The sequence below is a fragment of the Lucilia sericata genome, unplaced genomic scaffold, assembly GCF_015586225.1.
Source record: "Lucilia sericata isolate MDLA Ls3-8-SP2 unplaced genomic scaffold, ASM1558622v1 Contig000120F_arrow, whole genome shotgun sequence".
NCBI classification, from domain to species: Eukaryota; Metazoa; Arthropoda; class Insecta; order Diptera; family Calliphoridae; genus Lucilia; species Lucilia sericata.
The window spans coordinates 444,205-463,130 of NW_023994152.1; the positions used below are offsets into that span (position 1 = coordinate 444,205).

An 18,926-nucleotide genomic window follows, 5' to 3' on the forward strand; every position below is an offset into this window, starting at 1 on the left:
TGAATATATTCGTCAAATGTGACGACTATACCAATTTATAATAAAACACAATTTTAAGATATATGAGCAATTATCAAAGTTTTTTAATTTTAGAGTTAAAAAAAATCAAAAAATTTTTTTGATGGCACATTCAAAATATTTTGTGTGGATATAAACAGACCCTAATACGTGATGAATCCGTTCTCGTTAATCATTTGGTTGAAGGCGCAAAAGTTATAGCGGTTTTCACTTAAATATTTAAAAAAAATCTTAAAAATAGTATTTATATATGTAATATTTGAAAAAAATTGCACATAATTGTAAAAATAATTAAAATTTTGCGCATTAAATACATACCATAAGATTTAATTTCAAAATTTTTAAAAATACACAGTAAGAAATTTCATTTCATTAATTTTTTAACTTGTTGCTTATAGTTTTAAAAAAATCGCGAATTAGTAAATTTTAGGAAAAAAAAACCGTTCTACTGTTCTACGAGCTTGATTTATAAGGGAATGCAATTAAAAAATTATAGTTTGAAGGAGTTAGTTTTATTTGGCCCACAAAAACTACAATTATTTAACTTTTTTGATAAATTTTTAAAAAGTTCATAAAATTTTTGCATTCGAATATTTTTGCATGCTCCTCCGATTTTATATTTCAAAATAACAAAAAACTCAATTTACTCAATAATTCAAATTATTTCCTACATAAGTGCGAATGTGCCGCGCCAAAAACTGATATATGATGAATAGGATGTCGTACCGATCTCCTATTCAGGGCACATTAACGAGATATATACCATACTGTGTATAATTACATCAGCTAACCACTGTTGTTGTATTTTATTAAGGGGCGTCAGCGCCCGGTCAAAAAAACTGTAAAAAATTCAAAATTGGAAAAAAACTGGTGACAAATTTCAACAACCAAGTTCTAATACGTAAAGTGATATCACACGGATAAGCTTGTAAAGAATTTATCTCCTAAGTGTCTTTAGTTAGCACTATAACGAATAGTGTCCAAAAGTTTAAAGCTATGGACCAAAAAATAAAAAGAAGGTGAAAAAATTAGTTAGTGACACACTTTTTTTAATTTTGTAAACTTCCAGAACCGATTACGTTTAGAAATGAAGACCTAGAATTTCACAATTTTGCAATTTTTAGGCTGGAAGTCTTGTGTATATAATCCTATAAAAAATTTGTTTGACATTTTACTCTTACCAAAGTTATTAATAATTTCGTTTAATTTCAAAGGAAGTAAAAAACTTTGATAATTGCTCATATGTATATTTTTTATTTTATTAATATAATAAGCATATACATAAATTAACAATCATTTTACCATTTTACATACCTTAAATCCGCTGATGCTCCTTTTAAATCATTTTGTATGTGTTAAATCTCTGATACACAGTTGTCAGATCTTACAACGTTGTCAGTAAAATGTGCAGAAAATGTCCAACAATCGTGTGAACTTGCAATTTTTCTTTTGCAACGTTGTCAGAAAAAGCATTACTGAAAATATTGCAAGATAAAATTTGTAAATTGACTCCGTTGTTAGACATTTTCTGCACATTTTACTGCCAACGTTGTAAGATCTAACAACCGTGTATACATAGCTTTAGTTTCGGTCATACATTTCTTGTAGGGAAGGTAATTTGTAGAAAAAATTTCAATAATTGACAAAAAATAAATAATACATTACACAACACAATACAAAAATGATTAAACTAATACTATGTTCACATATCCATGTTTTTAGCGTGTTTTTGGAAAAACTCAATGAGTTTAAACACAACCGTTCACATATTAAATTATCGTGTTTTTTGCTTTGAAATGTTTTTCGGACTTAAACATTTTGTTGTAAAAATTAAGATATTAGGAAATTTTAATAAATGAAGTAATGTTAATCATAGTTTAAAAGGTATTTCGATGTACTTTCCAATCATTTATATTTAGTCTAGTATAAACTTTGTTCTTCTCAAAAAAAAAAAAAAAAAAAAAAAAAACAATTAACTAAACTTGAATAAAAAACGTTAATTTTATATACTTTATTATTATACATCAAATGAAAGCTTGAAATCTTTTCTAAAATTGTTTCAATACTTATTGGTTTTCTGGGATTGGATTTTAATGGGTTAATAAATTGGATTTTAATGGGTTAATAAATGTGGTCACATTATACATCTTGAAAAGGTTTTCCATAGCTCTTTCAAATGTTATATATTGTCCGGATCGTTTCACGAATTGACATATATCACAAATCATTTAAAGATTGGAAAGTTGTATATTTATTGTATAATAAGCCAATTAACGTAAGTAGTTACATCAAATAAATGTACATATTAAAAAATTATAAAATTTTCTACATTTTTCAAAAATTTGAAACTTTTATTTGTTATCATATTAAAGTCCTTTCATAACAACTTTAAAAAATATTCTTTTGCGTGAATAATCTCAAGACGGCGGCTTCTAAATTTTATCGGCGGCTAGGCTTAGTCGTTTTCAGTCAATTCAGCGCAGGTCTCTTATAGGCACAGGGAAAATATAATAGAAAACAAAAAATAAAATAAGCAAAAGTAATCAGAAGTTTGTCAAGTAAACTCTCAAAAACGGTGTCGTTGTTAAAACTCGCAAATACAAAAACTAAAAACTTTAAAAATAAACAAATTAAAAACTGTTATAAATTAGAAACAATTGAAACAAAATAGATTGTGTTGGAAAAATCAAATAAATTATTAAAAATGTTCAAGTTAAACGAAATGTTCAAGATAATGCAAATGTTAGAACTGGTGCTAGTGAATAAACAATTTAGTGGTACCACGGAATACGGTTGATAAATGTATATAATTTAGTGGTCCCACTCTTGTTTGAAAGAATGTGAATAAAAAAGAAGTAAGAAAATGTCAGAAATAAGAAAATTACTGGAGTAACTCTACTAGCTGACACCAGGTGTCGCTGAAATTGTAAACAGTACAACCCTGTGGAGCTGCCGTACAATGATGACAATGAGTGTTGTTGATTGTGTGTGCGTACAAAACCCATATCGAAATGTTAGTAGTAGAGCCACACGCCATATTTAATTTCTAAAGTCAAAGAAAGCCATTTTTCATTAAAAAAATATCTATGCAATATTTATGTGAAATTTTTACAACCCAAAAAAATGTTAAAAGTGCATTAAATAGTGTTAAATAAAAGAGTGATATTCGAATAACGAATTAAAAATATTACAAAAAGTTTTGCATAAAAAGGTTTGTTTTATATCCATTTACAAAAAATCGAATCAATTTGTTCATCTCTTTGGTGTTTGCTTGCTTTTATATCATTTTATTAATGGCTGCTTGAAGTGTCTTCTTTTTTTAATTTTATTCTTTTACTTTTCAATTTCGTATTAAATCTAAATTCTGTGCAGTAATAGTGAATAATTAAAAATTATTATTATAGTGAAATTTAAGCATAAATAATGTAAATTATAAAAAAACAAATTCTTTTTGTTATAAATGAATTTATATCATCAATAATCAACATTTGTATGTGTATTTTTTTCTTCCCATTTACAATGCAGTGTTGCCACCAGTCAGTATGGCCCAATATTACCAAATACAAAATCTTGATGACCTAAAACAAATCTACGCTGATGTCCAAGTGGTTCATGTGGCCAGTGATGATGTTGGTGTCAGTAACCCAAATAGAGCTCAGGTTCATAGTTTTAAAATTACTAACCTCATATAATTAAGATTTTTGTTTTTTTATTAAAATGTAGAATCGTAATTTTAAATCGAACTCGAATGATAAAGTGTATGTTATATTTATGATAGATTTCATTCGAAAATACATGTGTATTTTCCTGGGAATATAGTTGCAGAACTCATAGATCTTTTGGTAAAAAAAATTAGCCCAAAATATGGCAGTTAGGATTGTGAATGTATATTCTTATTTATATTGACTGCTCACCTTCCCGACAAACAGTCGCTGCACAGAGGTCATTCAATTACAGGGGTGACTTGGTCGAAATCTACACCGTTTGCTTTCATAGACCTGGTCCACACTAGGAAACTTTTGTTGAGAAACTTTTTCTTAATTCTCTTTTGAAGTTTCCTTAATGTCCACACATGAAAACTTTTGTTTCAGAAACTACGTATTAATTGCATTGATTTGTTGTTGTACGAATGAGAAGAATAACAAAACAAGTTTCCGAGTACGGGAAATTCCGTACCGCGAGAGAGATGAATGATATTCTTTCTCTCTCACGCAAAATCAAAAGTTTCCCAAAAAAAAGTTTCCTAGTGTGGACCGGCAGATAATTGAAAAGAATGAAAGTTTTCTCAATGTTAAGTACAATTTATGAAAACGGATTAGTATAATAATTTTTCTTTCAACATCTTCTCTGCGCTGCTATGTTAGGGATTGCCACCAATATTTCGGCAGCCTGTTATTTAAGTTTTTGCTGATATCTGTTTCGAAATGAGTTTCCTAGCAAAAACAGCTGCTTGTAAATAGTTACATGTAGATATAAGTTGGTATAAGTTACGAAAACGTAATTTAATCGGAACTAAAAAATATAAAACAACATTTAAGCAAATAAACTAACTTTAATAATAAAATGTAATTGATTGTATATTACCCGAACTTTGAAATTAATTATATTTCTTTATTTTTTCAAAAATATAGCAAATTGTTCTAGATGAAACCCAACAAATTCTTCTACAAAATGATGGTCCTCAACAAGTTGTCTATCAAACACAAGGAACGCCTACGCAATACCAACCGCCTCAAGCGGGAACTCATTACACCATTTTGGGCGAAGATATGAATCAACCTCAAGCCCAGACTGTACAACATCAACAAGTGCAACAAGTCCAGCAACAGCAAGCTCAAACTCAACAACAACATCAACAAGCTCCTCAACAACAACAGCAACAACAAGTATTGATGCATCAACAGCATCATCAAGTATTAGACCCTCAACAGCAGCAACAACAGCAACATCAATTGCAAGCTGCATATCAGATGCCACAAGAAACGCTACAGCAGCCGCAACATATGCAACCACAAGATCATCAAATGCAACAGCATGTTCAAGCACAGCCACAGCAAATCTACTATACAACAGATCAGTTGGTGCATCAACAACAACAGCAACAACAGAAGAAAGTATATATACAACAACAGCCTCAGCAATTGCAGCAACAGTATCAACCACACCCTCAGCATCAACAGCAAATGATTCATCAAGCACCACCGCCGCCTCAGGCCCAACAACAAACTCAGCAACATATTTTACAAAGTCCCCAACATCATCCGCAACAGGTGCAGGTGCAACATCAAGTATCACCAAGCCATCAGCAACAAACCCAACAACAAGCCCAAATTATTTATAGAATGCAGCCGCAACAAACGCAGCAATTACAACAGCTAATAGTTCAACAGCCTTCGGGACAACAGGTGTTAATCCAACAGCCCCAACAACAAGAACTAATAATGAGGCAATCAATGCCTCCGCAGCGCATCATCTATAATAATCGTGTTCTATACTCGACCCAACAACAGTCGCCCCAACAGCAGCAACACACGGTGATGGGACAATCGCCACAAACACATCAGCAACAACACATATTGCAGACGACACACACCACGATGCAGCAGCATCACAATCCAACTCATTTAGTGCAGCAAGCACGTGTTGTTCCCTCCCAACATCAACAGCAACAGACTCAACAACAAACGCCTCCACCCCCACCTCAGCAACAAATGCAACAAAATGTTGTTTATCAACAAATTCAAGTTCAAAACAACCAAATGCCTAAGACATTGATGCAACAGCAGCAGCCAACTCAAAATTCTCCACAGCATCAACAACACATACAGTTGCAACAACAACAACAGCAGCAACAAACGCAAATGGTGACACAAGCACCGAATCCAAATGGTACAACAATCATACGCGCTGGTGTAGCTAGAGGAGGTAAGATTGGACGAGGAGCGATGAGTGGCACATTAATAGCACGAATGCCCGGTATGGCGGGAGTTGCTAGAGCAGAAATAAGACCGGGTTTTAATGCTGCCGGCGCTATTGGCGGTGGAGGAGGTCAAATATTACGAACTCCTCGGCCTCGTTGCAGCACTACGGCTGGTTCAACATCAAGGGGTCGAGGAAGAGGAGCTCGCGGTGCAGCTGCAAATGTAACAGCTGGAAGGGGTTCTCCCATTTTGGGCAATAACCAACAGCTGGGAACACTACAGCAAGGAAAAATAGTTACCCAATCCCTTCCGAACCAGGGCATTCGACAAGTTTACAGAACACAAGTTAATGATCCAAATCTCACAGTTCAACAGCAACAACACCAGCAGGTCCACTTAGTGCAAGCTCAACCCCGAATGCCGGGCGTGGCAAGTCGGTTTCGATCTCCCGCCATAGGAACACAGCAGCAACAGCATCAACAGAGTCCATCAGAGAGTGGTCAACAGGCACCATCATCATCTAGCTCAGGCGCAGCAGGTGCTGGAGGAGGAGGTGCTGGTTTGGGAGATCTTGACTTGGAAGATAGTATTCAAGCGGTATTTGTGAAAAAAGATGCTCAGCAACCAAAAGTGGCTGGTGCTCCAAATCAAAGTCCAACAACAGTGCTTAGCAGCGGCAATTCAACACCAGTTAGTGGCACTACACTAACAACATACTATACCGCCAAAGATGATGACGAAAATCGTATGATTCGAACTCAAAATGGCACATGCATGTCATTGGCTGAATTTAAGAAACGTAATGCCAACGCTAGTGGCAATCAAATAATACAAAATGCCGCTGCAGCTGGCAGTATCAAACCTTTACAACAAACGGCAGGCGGGGCAAAAATTTCTTTACCAGCAGCTGGCCAATCTCTACACAGCGTACCAGTCGCCCGTGTTGCCCCACAGAAGCATATAGTGAGTAAGGAACAAGGTGGCGCTGGTGGTGTGGCAACAAGTGTAGCTGGAGGAGCTAATGCAACAAGCAGCTCTGTTACAAATCAGCAGATTCCTAGCGGACCTCCAGCTGGTTCTTCCGTGTACCAAACATCGCATAATAACTATGAAATACAGACACAGCACGTGCTACAAAATCGCGCCGGTCAACAAATGGCTGAAAAGGATCGCAACAGCGCAAAAATGTTGGTTATTTTGGTATCTGGCGAGCAACGATTGATTACATTTACTCTGCCTAGAGAATCGTGTACCGTACAGGATCTTTTGGAACAGGTGGGAGTGCCGTTCGATAATAGCACTACTATACAATGTGTGGAGAATCCAGGAGCTAATATAGATTTTGTAGTAACTGTTGGATTTTCTGTACAAGAATCTGCCAGTGAATTGATATCGAGAGCAGAACAAAGTCTACAAATAAGTAGACAACAAGAAAGTATGCAACAAAATGCAGCGGCTGCTGTAACAGGTTCTCAAGCTGCTGCTGCTACTGCAGGAACAAATACTACCGAAGGTAATGCGCAGAATAATTCAGCAGCAACGACAGCAGCTACTGTGGCGGCGACGGCACCCAATATTGCACAAACCACCGAAAATTCCATGAAGGAACCAAACAACTCAAAACAGGCAACAACTGCCAATGCAGCAACTACTTCAGCGGCTTCAAGTACTTCTAAAGCCACCGAAGAATTGCCTCAGCGTAAACTTATTCAAGGCTTCTACGCCATTTGTCAGAGTTGTGGCTTTAGCGGTTATGATCATGCCAAATGCGAACGCTGTAAACGTGTTTTTATGGAACCTCCTAAAAAGATTCCTATTAAACAAGCTACTGCATCGCCGTCGTTAGGAAGCAATTTTGCTAATTCAAATAATTCGGGCTCTGCCGACTCACCAACTCCGTCGTCAACGGCACCGCCTATTGAAAAGAAACGCCATTCGGAAACTGCGGCCCAAAGAGGAAAATCATCTTTGACTTACAATCCCAATGCACCGGCACCACCCACACGTGGTCGGGGAGGTTCTCAATCGGCAAGAGGACGTGGTTCACGTTCGGGTCGCCGAGCAGCAGAAATTGAACCAGTTATTTTAACACTTAGCAGTGACGAAGAGGATGACGAATCTTCAAATAAAGGAAATTCCAATGTAAGTTGTTTGCTGTTTTATAATATTTATGCCATTTACCCTGTTAAATTAAATGTTTCGAAAAATAGAATGTTCATATATTTATTTGTCTTTTGCAGATGGCAGCTTTAGCTAAACCTTCAAATACATCTTCCAGTGCATCATTGGCATCATATAAACCATTCTCATTTGAACCAAATATGCCAGACCCTGATGAAACAGCATTATACAATGGTAAGTGTCAATAGACTTTCCATTAAATTTGCGGATTTTCATTCCGATAGAAAATGTAATTTTCGTATTTTCCTGCTACAGAAAATGAACGTTTTTTTTTGAAATGAAAATCGAATTGCTTACTTACTTAAGTAGAATTAAAAATTTGACTGTAATGATGTATCGTTTAAATCAAAGTGCGTTTGTGAATTGCAATTATGGGAAATGATACCATACCAATATAAGTGTATATAAATTTCAATATTTTTTTCCAAAAAATATAATTCTGAGAATTAACGTTTGAGTTAAATCCATTTTGCAAATTTTGTACAGTTAAAACGTGACTTTCTTTCAAATATTGTTTTCTCACAAAAAATCTACATTTTTAATTTGCTAAATAATATTGTAATCTGGCAACACTGAATTGAGTAACATGCAGTGGTAGAGGAATTTTTTTGTCAAATATAACCTTATTTATTGTTTATTTGCGCTACTTGCCGCTAGGTGGCCTTACAATGACACTGACATTTGGACGCCATTATTGCTTTTGCTTAGTAGAAGAAGAAAATTGAGATAAATGTATGTTGAAAGGCAAATAAAAAAGTGACTGACATTAAAAAGCATTGTTAATTTTAGCTAAAATATATAACTTATTTTTTTTAAATATTTTGGTTAATAATATTGTACATTTTGTTTAGAAAAACAATGGATATAAATGGTAATTAAAGTATATAGAGATTAATAGGAACAAAAAAAGATCGATTTTCCCTGCAGAGAATAAATTTTGTAACACGTTTTTATGTGTTTGTGTATAAGTATAAAAAAATTTACAAGCATTTTCAATTTTTGTCTTGTGGTTATAGATTTTACTCGTGGGGACGTTACTGATCTTACAAATTGTGCCGATAAGATGAGCTGCAGCCTGGCATGCAAATTAATACGATTTGGAACTTATCGTTTTGAACCCTCGGAACAGGTGAGTGTGTTTACATACAAAGTAAATGACCCAATAAGAAATTTGTTGTTTTTTAGGTGATAATTACTTCACTGGGTATACGTATTGTAGCACCTTTGGAAACGAATCCAAGTGAAATGTTTGCCTTAAATATTTACAAACATGAGGTTGTCAAGATTATTGCACACTTTTCCAAAAGCTCCTCGGCCAATTCCATGCTGTGCTTCTACACTTTACGTAATTGTGCCCAGTACATACAGAAATCGTTAAATATGACAGAAGTTGCTAAACATTTGGACGGTGGTAAGTAAAAGGCGCTAACTTATAATTAATATAATTAATTTATACAATCTTTCCTTTTCTGTCGTTTTTAGTTACTTATTTTTCTGCTAATGGTCCTTATCAAATACGTAAAATAATTTTACAATTTGATATCATATCAGAGCAAGCCAAAAGTGTTATACGTTCTATATGGGACTTTCTTGATGAAATTTCTGAAACGGATGCACAAGACTTGCTGCAAAGAGCTGCTGATTCAGACAAAAAATTGGCTAACAATAAAAACAATAGGTAATGCTTTAACAATCGAAAAATACAAACTCAAATAGTAATATGTAATTAATTTTTTTATCTTTCAGTGAAAACATTCCCACAACAACACAATTGCAACCAAATGAAATACGACAACTTCTAATATATCCTCCAGGAAAAGGCGGCATATCAATAAACACTGAAGATTACATGTGTCTGGCGACGGATCAATATTTGAACGACATTATTATTGATTTCTATTTGAAATGGGTTCACGATAATGTAATCCCTGAGGCTCAAAAGGAACGTACTCACATTTTCAGTACATTTTTCTATAAACGTTTAACCACTTTAACACGTCATACGCATCATGATAAGGATGGGGGTAAATTGACACCGGCCCAAAAGCGTCATGCACGCGTACAAAACTGGACGAAAAATGTAAATCTTTTCGAAAAAGATTTTATTGTTATACCCATCAATGAACAGTCGCATTGGTTTTTGGCCATCATATGTTTCCCTCGTCTTAAAGGTCCGGTTACCTTTGATACAAATACTCCTGTAGAATTGCAACCCATTAAGAAAAACAGTAAGTACCCTCAGTCGAAACAATATCATCTAAAATACTTAATATTTGTTCTTTCTTTTGTTTTTGAAGAAGGCAAAAAGGTGTCCTTGCAAATTGGTAATACAACGATCACACCCTTATCGAAACGTGATAGTGCCAGTGTCCTAAGTGAGATTTGCGGTGTTGGTGACGACGACAGTGAGCGGGACGAAGCTGAAGGTGATGATAGTGATTTGGCATCGGAGGACAGTGATTTTGACAATACATCATCGTCCACTACTTTAAATAGTTCCCAACCGGCTACTCCATTAATACCGGGTACCGCAACTACATCGACCCACCAACCCATTAAACAGCCACTTATATTAATATTCGATTCGTTGGCGGGTGCATCTCGCAGTCGTGTTGTTGCCACTCTACGTGACTATCTTACGTGTGAATACAAAATAAAAATGACCGGCGCTCCGTTGCATACCTTTAACAAGGACAATATGCCGGGACATTGCGTTAAAGTTCCTCAGCAAAATAACTTTACTGATTGTGGCCTCTATTTGTTGCAGTATGTTGAGCACTTCTTTAAGGATCCGATTCGTGATTATCGGGTGCCGATAAAACAACTTGCACAATGGTTTGACACCTTGACTGTGACGCGGAAACGTGAAGACATTTCGAATTTACTGCAAAAGCTAATGAACGAACGCAATGGGCCAAATAATAAAATTATATTGCCAGAAATTCCGTTTCCAACGCTTAATGGCCAGCTGGTCGAACCAGAGGGTTACAATATTGAATTTGAAGAAGAAGAAATGGAAGATGATGATGAGGTAAGTTGTAGACATTAACGAATATTAAATTTCAAATTAACTTATGTATTGGTTTTAACCTTCGCTATAGGAGGAAAATACCACAGGGGATATGGATGAACTTTCCACAGATGATACCAGTAAAAGTAAGACACCTATTAAAATGCCGACCACAGCAACCACCGTTGCAGCTACTACAACTACGACAACTGCTGCTGCTTTAGTTCCAACACAAGGACGTAAAATCGTCGTTAAACGACGAATGCAAATAGGCGGAAGCAATGATTTAAATAGTTCCCAAGTAAATGCTGCTGCTACCACTTGTGGAACACCACCGGCAACGTCGTCAACAGCGACGTCAAGTCACCAACGCACTAGTAGTATGGCTAAAATACGTAAAGTCGAGTCTTAATAAACTCAAGGATTTTTGTACGATTTCATCATAATTTCACGCACATTCACACTGTGTGTTAAGCGTCATTGTCGTCATTATCGTTTAATATTAAATATCATCATCTTCATTTATTTTGTTGTTACTACTCAACGTATCTCCATAGTTTTAAATACTCTCTAAGCCTTGTTTCTTTATTATTATTATTTCCTATTTTCTTTTTTTGTATTATCTCGTAGATTGTAGGACTGAATGAACGAAAAAGATTATTAAAACAAGAAGAAATTTTTTCAAAAAATTTATATTTTTGTTTTTATACTTTTTTTTGGAATTACTGTAAATATTTGATTAATTTAAATAATAGTTATTAACTACTAAACAAACAACAAATAAGAACCACTTAAACTGTGTTAAAATAATTAAAACAAGTGGTTGGTTAGTTTATAACCTAAAATATAAATAAACTAAAATTTATTCATATAAATAAAAAAACCGTGTTTTCATTTGGACCATTTATTATTGAAGTTGAAATTATTCTAGTGCGACGTTTGATGGTTTTGTTTTTATTTTCTTCCCTTTTGTTGTTTCTTTTTCCGCGAAACTACCCCCACCATACTCAATCTACAGATCAATTGTGCAATTACGCTTTGTCTTTACTATTACTCGATTCTCTTTTCATAACATTTTTCTAACATGTATACAAACTACGTTTAAAATACATGACATTTACAATGAACAAAACAGTTCACTTTAGTTTTATTTAAACTTGACTAAATAGAACTTTTTTCACATCTACATTCATACATATCTTATTCAACTATTTTGAACAGACAATGTAAGTTTAACAAGATTTCACCATGTATAACTTTCGTTTTGATATTTTCAAGTCTCTATTTAAAATACTCATCATGTATGTTTTTCTGTTGTAGACAAAACAAAAACATAAAAGTGTGGTTATTCATTCATATTGTATTTACATTGAGAAACATTGTATGAGTGAGTGAGTGTTGTTTACTTGTTTATTTTACCATTTTGTGCTCTCTCATTTATATAGTGATTTATTTGCGCTCATTTATAACAACTTTGTTGTTGTATGTAGGAGTTGCCAACTTCTTACCAATGCCATTATAAAACGGGATTTATATTTAGCGAATAAGAATTATAAAAATAATATCTCTTAGAACTTAAATAAATAATTTTATATTATATTTTTACTTAAAAAAATATATAATTTACAAAATCTATTTATTTATAAATGTAAAACGTGTGCTTGTATATTATTGCATATATATTTTAATATTAAAAAATATGTAGTTATTTACAAAAATACATTTTACAACTTAAAAACCCATTCATTCTTATAAGAACAATTTACAATGATTTCCTTATCTATACATTTATAGGTATGTTACATTATTTTTAAACGAGTAACTCTGTCACTGTACAAATGTTTTTTTACTATTAACATTTTTCTTCTTTGTCTTTTATTTTGGCATTTTTCTTTTATTTACAACTGCATGTAAATTAAATGACAGCGAACAACTACACATACGCAAAAGTACAAACACAGAAAATAAACAACCCCCCACACTACTCACACTTTAGATCATTTAAGCAGGAGGCTGTCTGTCTCTTTTATTTTATAGGCTGGTTTTTCTTCTTTTTTTTTTGTTTTAGTTGTTGTTGTTGCTGTTGTTAGTATTCATCTTTGTTGTTGCTTTCATAACATTCTCCATAACATGTATGTAGTGAAAAGCGAGTAATGAAATAAGAAACATACATGGTACATCATAATGATTGAAACATTTACAAATAATTAACTTATGTTGTTGTTGTTTTAAGTCGTATGTATAGTTAAAACAAAATTTGTTTTATGTAATGTTTTGAAATAAACTTAGTTTCTTTTAAAACTTTTCAAAATTTAGTGAAATTAGTTAAAACTTAATGCAAAACATAACACCATGTATGTTTCATAATTGTGTTTAACAGAAGAAAGTGAGGTTAGTTTTAATTTTGTTAGTTGAGTACATTTAAGTAAAATTTCTTGCTCTCGCTTTGTCTCTCTCATTCGCTGTATTTTGGTGTAAAGTTCTCAATGTTTTGATTTATTTGTTTTGTTAAGAGTTTTTATTAAACCATGGTGGCCAGGTACCTCCAAAACCATTTAGAACTTTAAAGTAATTATTAATAGAACAAAAATATATTAGAAAAAAAAAAGAAATTTAAATATTTTTCTGTTTTTAGCATTTAATGTTGTTGCATTTTCTTACTTAAGATGCATTTTTAATAATGATTTCCTTTACTTCAATAAATAAGTAGTGTCTCTGTTGTAATTTTTGTAGCAGTGGCCACCCTAGTATTGTTCTCTTTTTGTGACGTCAATATTAATACACTTTTGAGTAATTTTTCAGTATTGTTTTTCTTTTTCTTTCTCTATGCACAACAAACAGTGGATAACTTAATGAGTCACTATTTTTTAATTGAACCTTTTTTACAAGTGATTTTTTATTTGTTTTCTGAAATCCAAAACAAGTAGAAGTTAAAAGTTATCGGTGGAATAAAATAAGTGAAATTAATTCCAATTTAAAAGACTAAACATGTTCTCCAGTGGTCCCAACTATACCAAACTAAAAACCAACCTACGATTGGCCGTCAATCGTTTAAAGTTATTGGAAAAGAAAAAATCAGAAATTGCACAAAAATCTCGCAAGGAAATTGCTGACTTCTTGGCCAATGGAAAAACCGAAAGGGCAAGGATACGTGTTGAACATATTATAAGGTAAGTAACTAATGCAGATAGTTTTAGTATCCGCGTAAAAAAACATTTCTAATTTTATACATTTTAGGGAAGATTATTTGGTTGAGGCCATGGAAGTAGTTGAAATGTATTGTGACTTACTACTGGCCAGATTTGGCTTGGTGACCCAAATGAAAGAGCTGGACGACGGCATAGCAGAGGCTGTGTCTAGTGTTGTATGGGTGTGTCCCCGTTTGCAAAGTGATATATCCGAGTTGAAGGTGATTTCCGACATATTTATTCAGAAGTATGGTCCACAATTTGCTGAAAGAGCACGAACTGCCACCGGTGATCATCATGTTTCTGAAAAGTTAATGCATAAATTGCAACTACAGGCTCCTCCCAAGCTATTGGTGGAGAAATATTTAATTGAAATCGCCAAGAACTATAACATTGAATATGAACCTGATCCACAAGTACTAAATGAGGAAAAAGAAGGTATAAAAATGAGCTTTGATTCAAAAACATTAATTTTGCAACTGAAACTTTATTGATAGGACGAGATCAAAATCTCATAGACTTGGCAGATCGCAATAATTTGGGCGGAGGTTCTGGTCCTCCACCTCAAATGGGCTTTATAGGATATCCAACGGTACCACCATTACCACATATGCCAGAACCACCATCTAATAAACCTTTTAACTATCCACCCTTTGGCGGTGGTGCTGGTGGCGGAAGCGGAGGTACTGCGGCTCCACCATTACCATACGGAGGTGGACCTGGCGGACCTCCACCATTCAATTATAACATACCACCCACTTCTCCACCAATGAACAATGAACACAAGGATTTGAATACACAGTTTATAAACGTAAGTAAAGAGTTGGAAAATTATGATTAATTTAAACTACCAGAGTTGGCATGTCAGCATGTGCTGCAAATTTTGTAGAATGGTCAACAAGCACTTGTGTGTTTTTTAATTAATATTGTTGACCATTTTTTGTAAGCAAAATTTGAAGTCCTCATTTAGCATGATTTAATCTAACTAACTTTAACACGGCTAGGAGGAAGCTTCTCAGGATTTACAGGCTTCAATAGCAACTGATAATAATGTTGAAGAGGCAGCTGGTTTTGATGAAAGTATTTTGGTAGGTTTTTCAGTAATTATTGTGCGTGTTTGTTACTAATGTTATCTGCTCAGCGTGTGCGTTATTAGATCATTGTGTATATTTACTACTCACATACCTCATCCACTTTTGTTGCACTAATCCAATTGTTTTGTGTCTTCTATTTGTAAATAATATTTTATGTTTATCCTTTTGTTTTACATTTTTATTTTTTTTAATAGCGACAAAAAATGCACAATGATCCACCACCACGTTACTCTTCAATTAATCCTGTTAATCTACAGGTAGCTTTTACTAAAAACGAAAACTTGTACAATACTTTCCTATTTTAAAATTTGTTGCTGTTTTTTTTTAACTTTTAAGCAAATTACTATCAGGCAAATTACGAACAATTATTCCCTGGGAGTTCGTTCCCTTTTATATGCTTTAGGTAAGAGAGGGGAGACAAAGTCCCAGGGAGTTTTTATTCGAAATAAGCCTGTATATTTTTCTTTATCTGTAATATTTAAATGTTTCTTTTCATTTCTTTGTTTAGAACGCTAATAAGCCAAAGCCTCAACCACGCAGTAAACTGCCTCCTCCAGCAGTGCAGCCCTCTGCACCACCTCCATCCATGGATATACCGCAGTTACCAAATGTTCCCATGGATTTGCCAGATATTCCTACAGATGAATTGAAGCCTAATAATAACGACGATGACATTGATTTTGATGATTTATCCAAACGTTTTGAAAATCTTAAAAAACGCAAATAAGTAAAATGAAATTAATATATGCTTAGTTGATTGCTATGAAGTGTTATTTAAGAAAACGTATTATATTTTATCCATACTGTTATTAAAATAAAATAAAAAAGAGTAAATAAATTATAAACACAAACGTTACAACAAAACGTTTAGAAAATTTCATCTGTTTCCACCACTTCCTTAAGTTCCAAAAGTTCAACCAAACCTTTGCCTTTAGTTTCATTGCGTACCAATTCATCAATAACACGATAATTTCCGGGATCAATTAATAAGGTCATGTGTAGAGTAGATTCATCCCATTCTTCATGATCCACAGCAGTGCTGAGTTTTAATATAGATTCCTTTAACTTGGGTCCATTGTCCTTTTTAGCCGCAAAGGAGACTCTCAACTTCATGCGGGACCTTTCAATGGGCATGTGTTCCTTGAGCAATTTAATGGCATCCAATGTTTGCTGTTTATTATTACGATTTGGCTTAATTGAAAAGTGGGCTTCTTTTAGAGATTTCTCTATAATGGTAGAGGAATAAGGTCTCCGGGTTTCGGGGTTAACACACAAGGCAGCCACACTATTAATGATACTATTCAATTGTGTATCATGCACTGACTGTCTTTCCTTTTCTGACACTTGCAGTTCACCCTTCATTAAAATTTCTTTGCAAATTTCAGTTTCCTCTGATTTGCCAAATGCTTTCATTAGTTCTTCCTTCTTGGCGGCCTGTCCCTTAGAGACATTAGTAAACACGGTATGTGTTTGTAAAACTTCATCGATATCTTTTTCCCTTTAAATGAAAATTAAATTTTTAATATAATTTGTAATATTGTAATATAAGTAAATGCTTACACATTACTTCTCCAGGAAAGTACTTTATTTTTATAGCAGGCTATTTCAAAACGTTTGCCTCCCTTTTTCAATCTTACCACAGCCACATTTGTAAGACGTATTTGATTTGTAGGCGTAAAGATTTTAGACATGGTGAATAAATGTTAAATTTAAAAAAAATGTAAAAAAATATTTTTTACAAAAAGCTTGTGTTGTTGGTGAAATACTTTTTATGGAATTAAAACGAAAGAGAAACAAAACAAAAAACATGTGTTTGATAAATGTCAAAATATTTTCCAATTGTCAAATAGCTATGGCAACACTTAACAGACAATCAGTTGAGAAACCGTAAACTTGCGCCGGAATTTGCAACAAATCACGTCTCTCTTTAAACGTAAAAATTCGTTAATTTAATAAAGTTACACAAGTATAAATATAATTAATTCGTTAAATAAACTGCAATAAATACGGGTATTATGAACATTTTTAAAATTTCAATAATAAAATTAATTAAAATCATATTACAAATAATTGTTGGAGTAGAAAAGGAATTAAGAAAATTAACAAAAATGCTTGTATAAGTGTGTGTGTTTCAGGAAATAGTAGAAGTAGTAGTAGTAATTTTTTATTGAGACTTATTTCATTTTTGACACTACGAAAATCTTATAAGAGTAAAGATATATGTAACAAGGTTTCTTAGAACTATATTCGTCTTATTCTAATACACGGTGAATTGAAATGGCTACTAGCCTGCAAAATGGATGGAAGATGTAACACTATGTGTACATTATATTTTTATGAAATGTCAATGCTTGCTCGCGGCATTTATGTTGACTAACAGAGCTATGTCTGTTAAAAATAAATAAACAATACAATAATCAAAACTAATATATACAATACAAACAATACTGTCAAGTAACGTTAACACAACAGTGAAATTGAACAAATCAAAATTTACAGTTAACAGAACGTTAAACCAATTAAAACCGAAAGGTTTCCAGATCGTGATCACAAATTAATATAATTATCCGAAAGGAGTTCATCTTACAGAGATAGATATAAAATCGGACTCTATCTGATTCCAATAAACCATCCATAAAGCAGTTTAGAAGGCAATAAGTAGAATTTTCAGAGAAAATAATACAATTCACCACCCGTAACCTTAAAAAATGGTACCAAAATCTAGTAAACAAAGTATATAAAATATCACATATATGTATGTATAAATATCACAGATAAATTCGAAAAAAGTGTATATAAAATATCAGCCCCTGTGTGTCCCCTGGTCGGATTTCCTGAAGAAATCTGGCAGTTCGTAGATGGCGTCGTCCAAGATAATATTCTCATTGAGTATTCCAACAGGAGATAGATAATAGGGGTTATGCCAGCTGATATCCCTTTGTGCCGCAAAAATCTCGTTCATTAGATGGTTCTCATGATCAGCGAGACGGTCCACAAACTTCCTTTGTAGAGCTAGAGCATACTTGCAAAATGGAGTCACAGAAGCAGTCTCATAGATGAATGAGTTGGAAAATCTTTCCGTATGATTTTTAAAGTTGCGGTTTATACATTTACGTAAAATATTTCTTTCCAGAAGTTCTATCTCTTTCGCAACCGTTGGAGATATGGAAAACCATATTGGAAAAGCATATGTTAAGACGGATCTTATTGCCACTTTGTACAGGAGGAGTTTAGTATTTTTGGGAAAATAAGTACTATTCAGCAACCTAGAGAACATCGAAGCAATGCGTTTAGTTTTTGTCAGAAGTGTTCGTCCATGGCAGTTAAACTTAAAAAGTTTGTTGAAATTAACTCCAAGGTATGTTATATTGTCTTTTATTGGGATTTCTATCCCATTTAGTGTGAGAAGTAGGCATTTACTTTGGGGGACCACGTAGTCTGCACATTTGCCCGATGCGTTTCTAATACATATAGCCTTCGATTTTGCAGCATTTATCTTAATTCCCCATTTGTC

General features: G+C 33.6%; 3 protein-coding genes across 9 annotated transcripts; 2 read left to right on the forward strand and 1 right to left on the reverse strand.

Moving 5' to 3' along the window:
- Positions 1-2,579: 2,579 nt before the first annotated feature.
- On the forward strand, positions 2,580-11,823 carry LOC119600786. 4 transcript variants are annotated; one of them, XM_037951332.1, is made up of 10 exons: positions 2,580-3,229; positions 3,544-3,677; positions 4,650-8,081; positions 8,180-8,294; positions 9,137-9,249; positions 9,306-9,531; positions 9,603-9,798; positions 9,867-10,348; positions 10,418-11,151; positions 11,222-11,823. In XM_037951332.1, the coding sequence occupies exons 2-10, from the start codon at positions 3,561-3,563 to the stop codon at positions 11,540-11,542; spliced, it is 5,736 nt and encodes a 1,911-aa protein (XP_037807260.1). In that variant the 5' UTR covers positions 2,580-3,229; positions 3,544-3,560; the 3' UTR covers positions 11,543-11,823. The 4 variants fall into 4 exon arrangements, with proteins under 4 accessions (XP_037807260.1, XP_037807261.1, XP_037807263.1 ...); XM_037951333.1 differs by having other exon boundaries at positions 2,580-3,031; XM_037951335.1 differs by having other exon boundaries at positions 2,580-3,031; positions 3,544-3,653.
- Positions 11,824-13,963: 2,140 nt separating this feature from the next.
- On the forward strand, positions 13,964-16,276 carry LOC119600760 (IST1 homolog). 4 transcript variants are annotated; one of them, XM_037951258.1, is made up of 6 exons: positions 13,964-14,300; positions 14,368-14,756; positions 14,816-15,129; positions 15,323-15,406; positions 15,607-15,669; positions 15,921-16,276. In XM_037951258.1, the coding sequence occupies exons 1-6, from the start codon at positions 14,119-14,121 to the stop codon at positions 16,137-16,139; spliced, it is 1,251 nt and encodes a 416-aa protein (XP_037807186.1). In that variant the 5' UTR covers positions 13,964-14,118; the 3' UTR covers positions 16,140-16,276. The 4 variants fall into 4 exon arrangements, with proteins under 4 accessions (XP_037807186.1, XP_037807187.1, XP_037807188.1 ...); XM_037951259.1 differs by lacking the exon at positions 15,607-15,669; XM_037951260.1 differs by lacking the exon at positions 15,323-15,406.
- Positions 16,157-17,204, reverse strand: LOC119600761 (ribosome maturation protein SBDS). The gene is made up of 2 exons (XM_037951262.1): positions 16,973-17,204; positions 16,157-16,910 (listed from the first exon to the last, which is right to left on the reverse strand). Exons 1-2 carry the CDS (start codon positions 17,101-17,103, stop codon positions 16,280-16,282), a joined length of 762 nt encoding a protein of 253 aa, XP_037807190.1. The 5' UTR covers positions 17,104-17,204; the 3' UTR covers positions 16,157-16,279.
- Between the last annotated feature and the right edge of the window lie 1,722 nt (positions 17,205-18,926).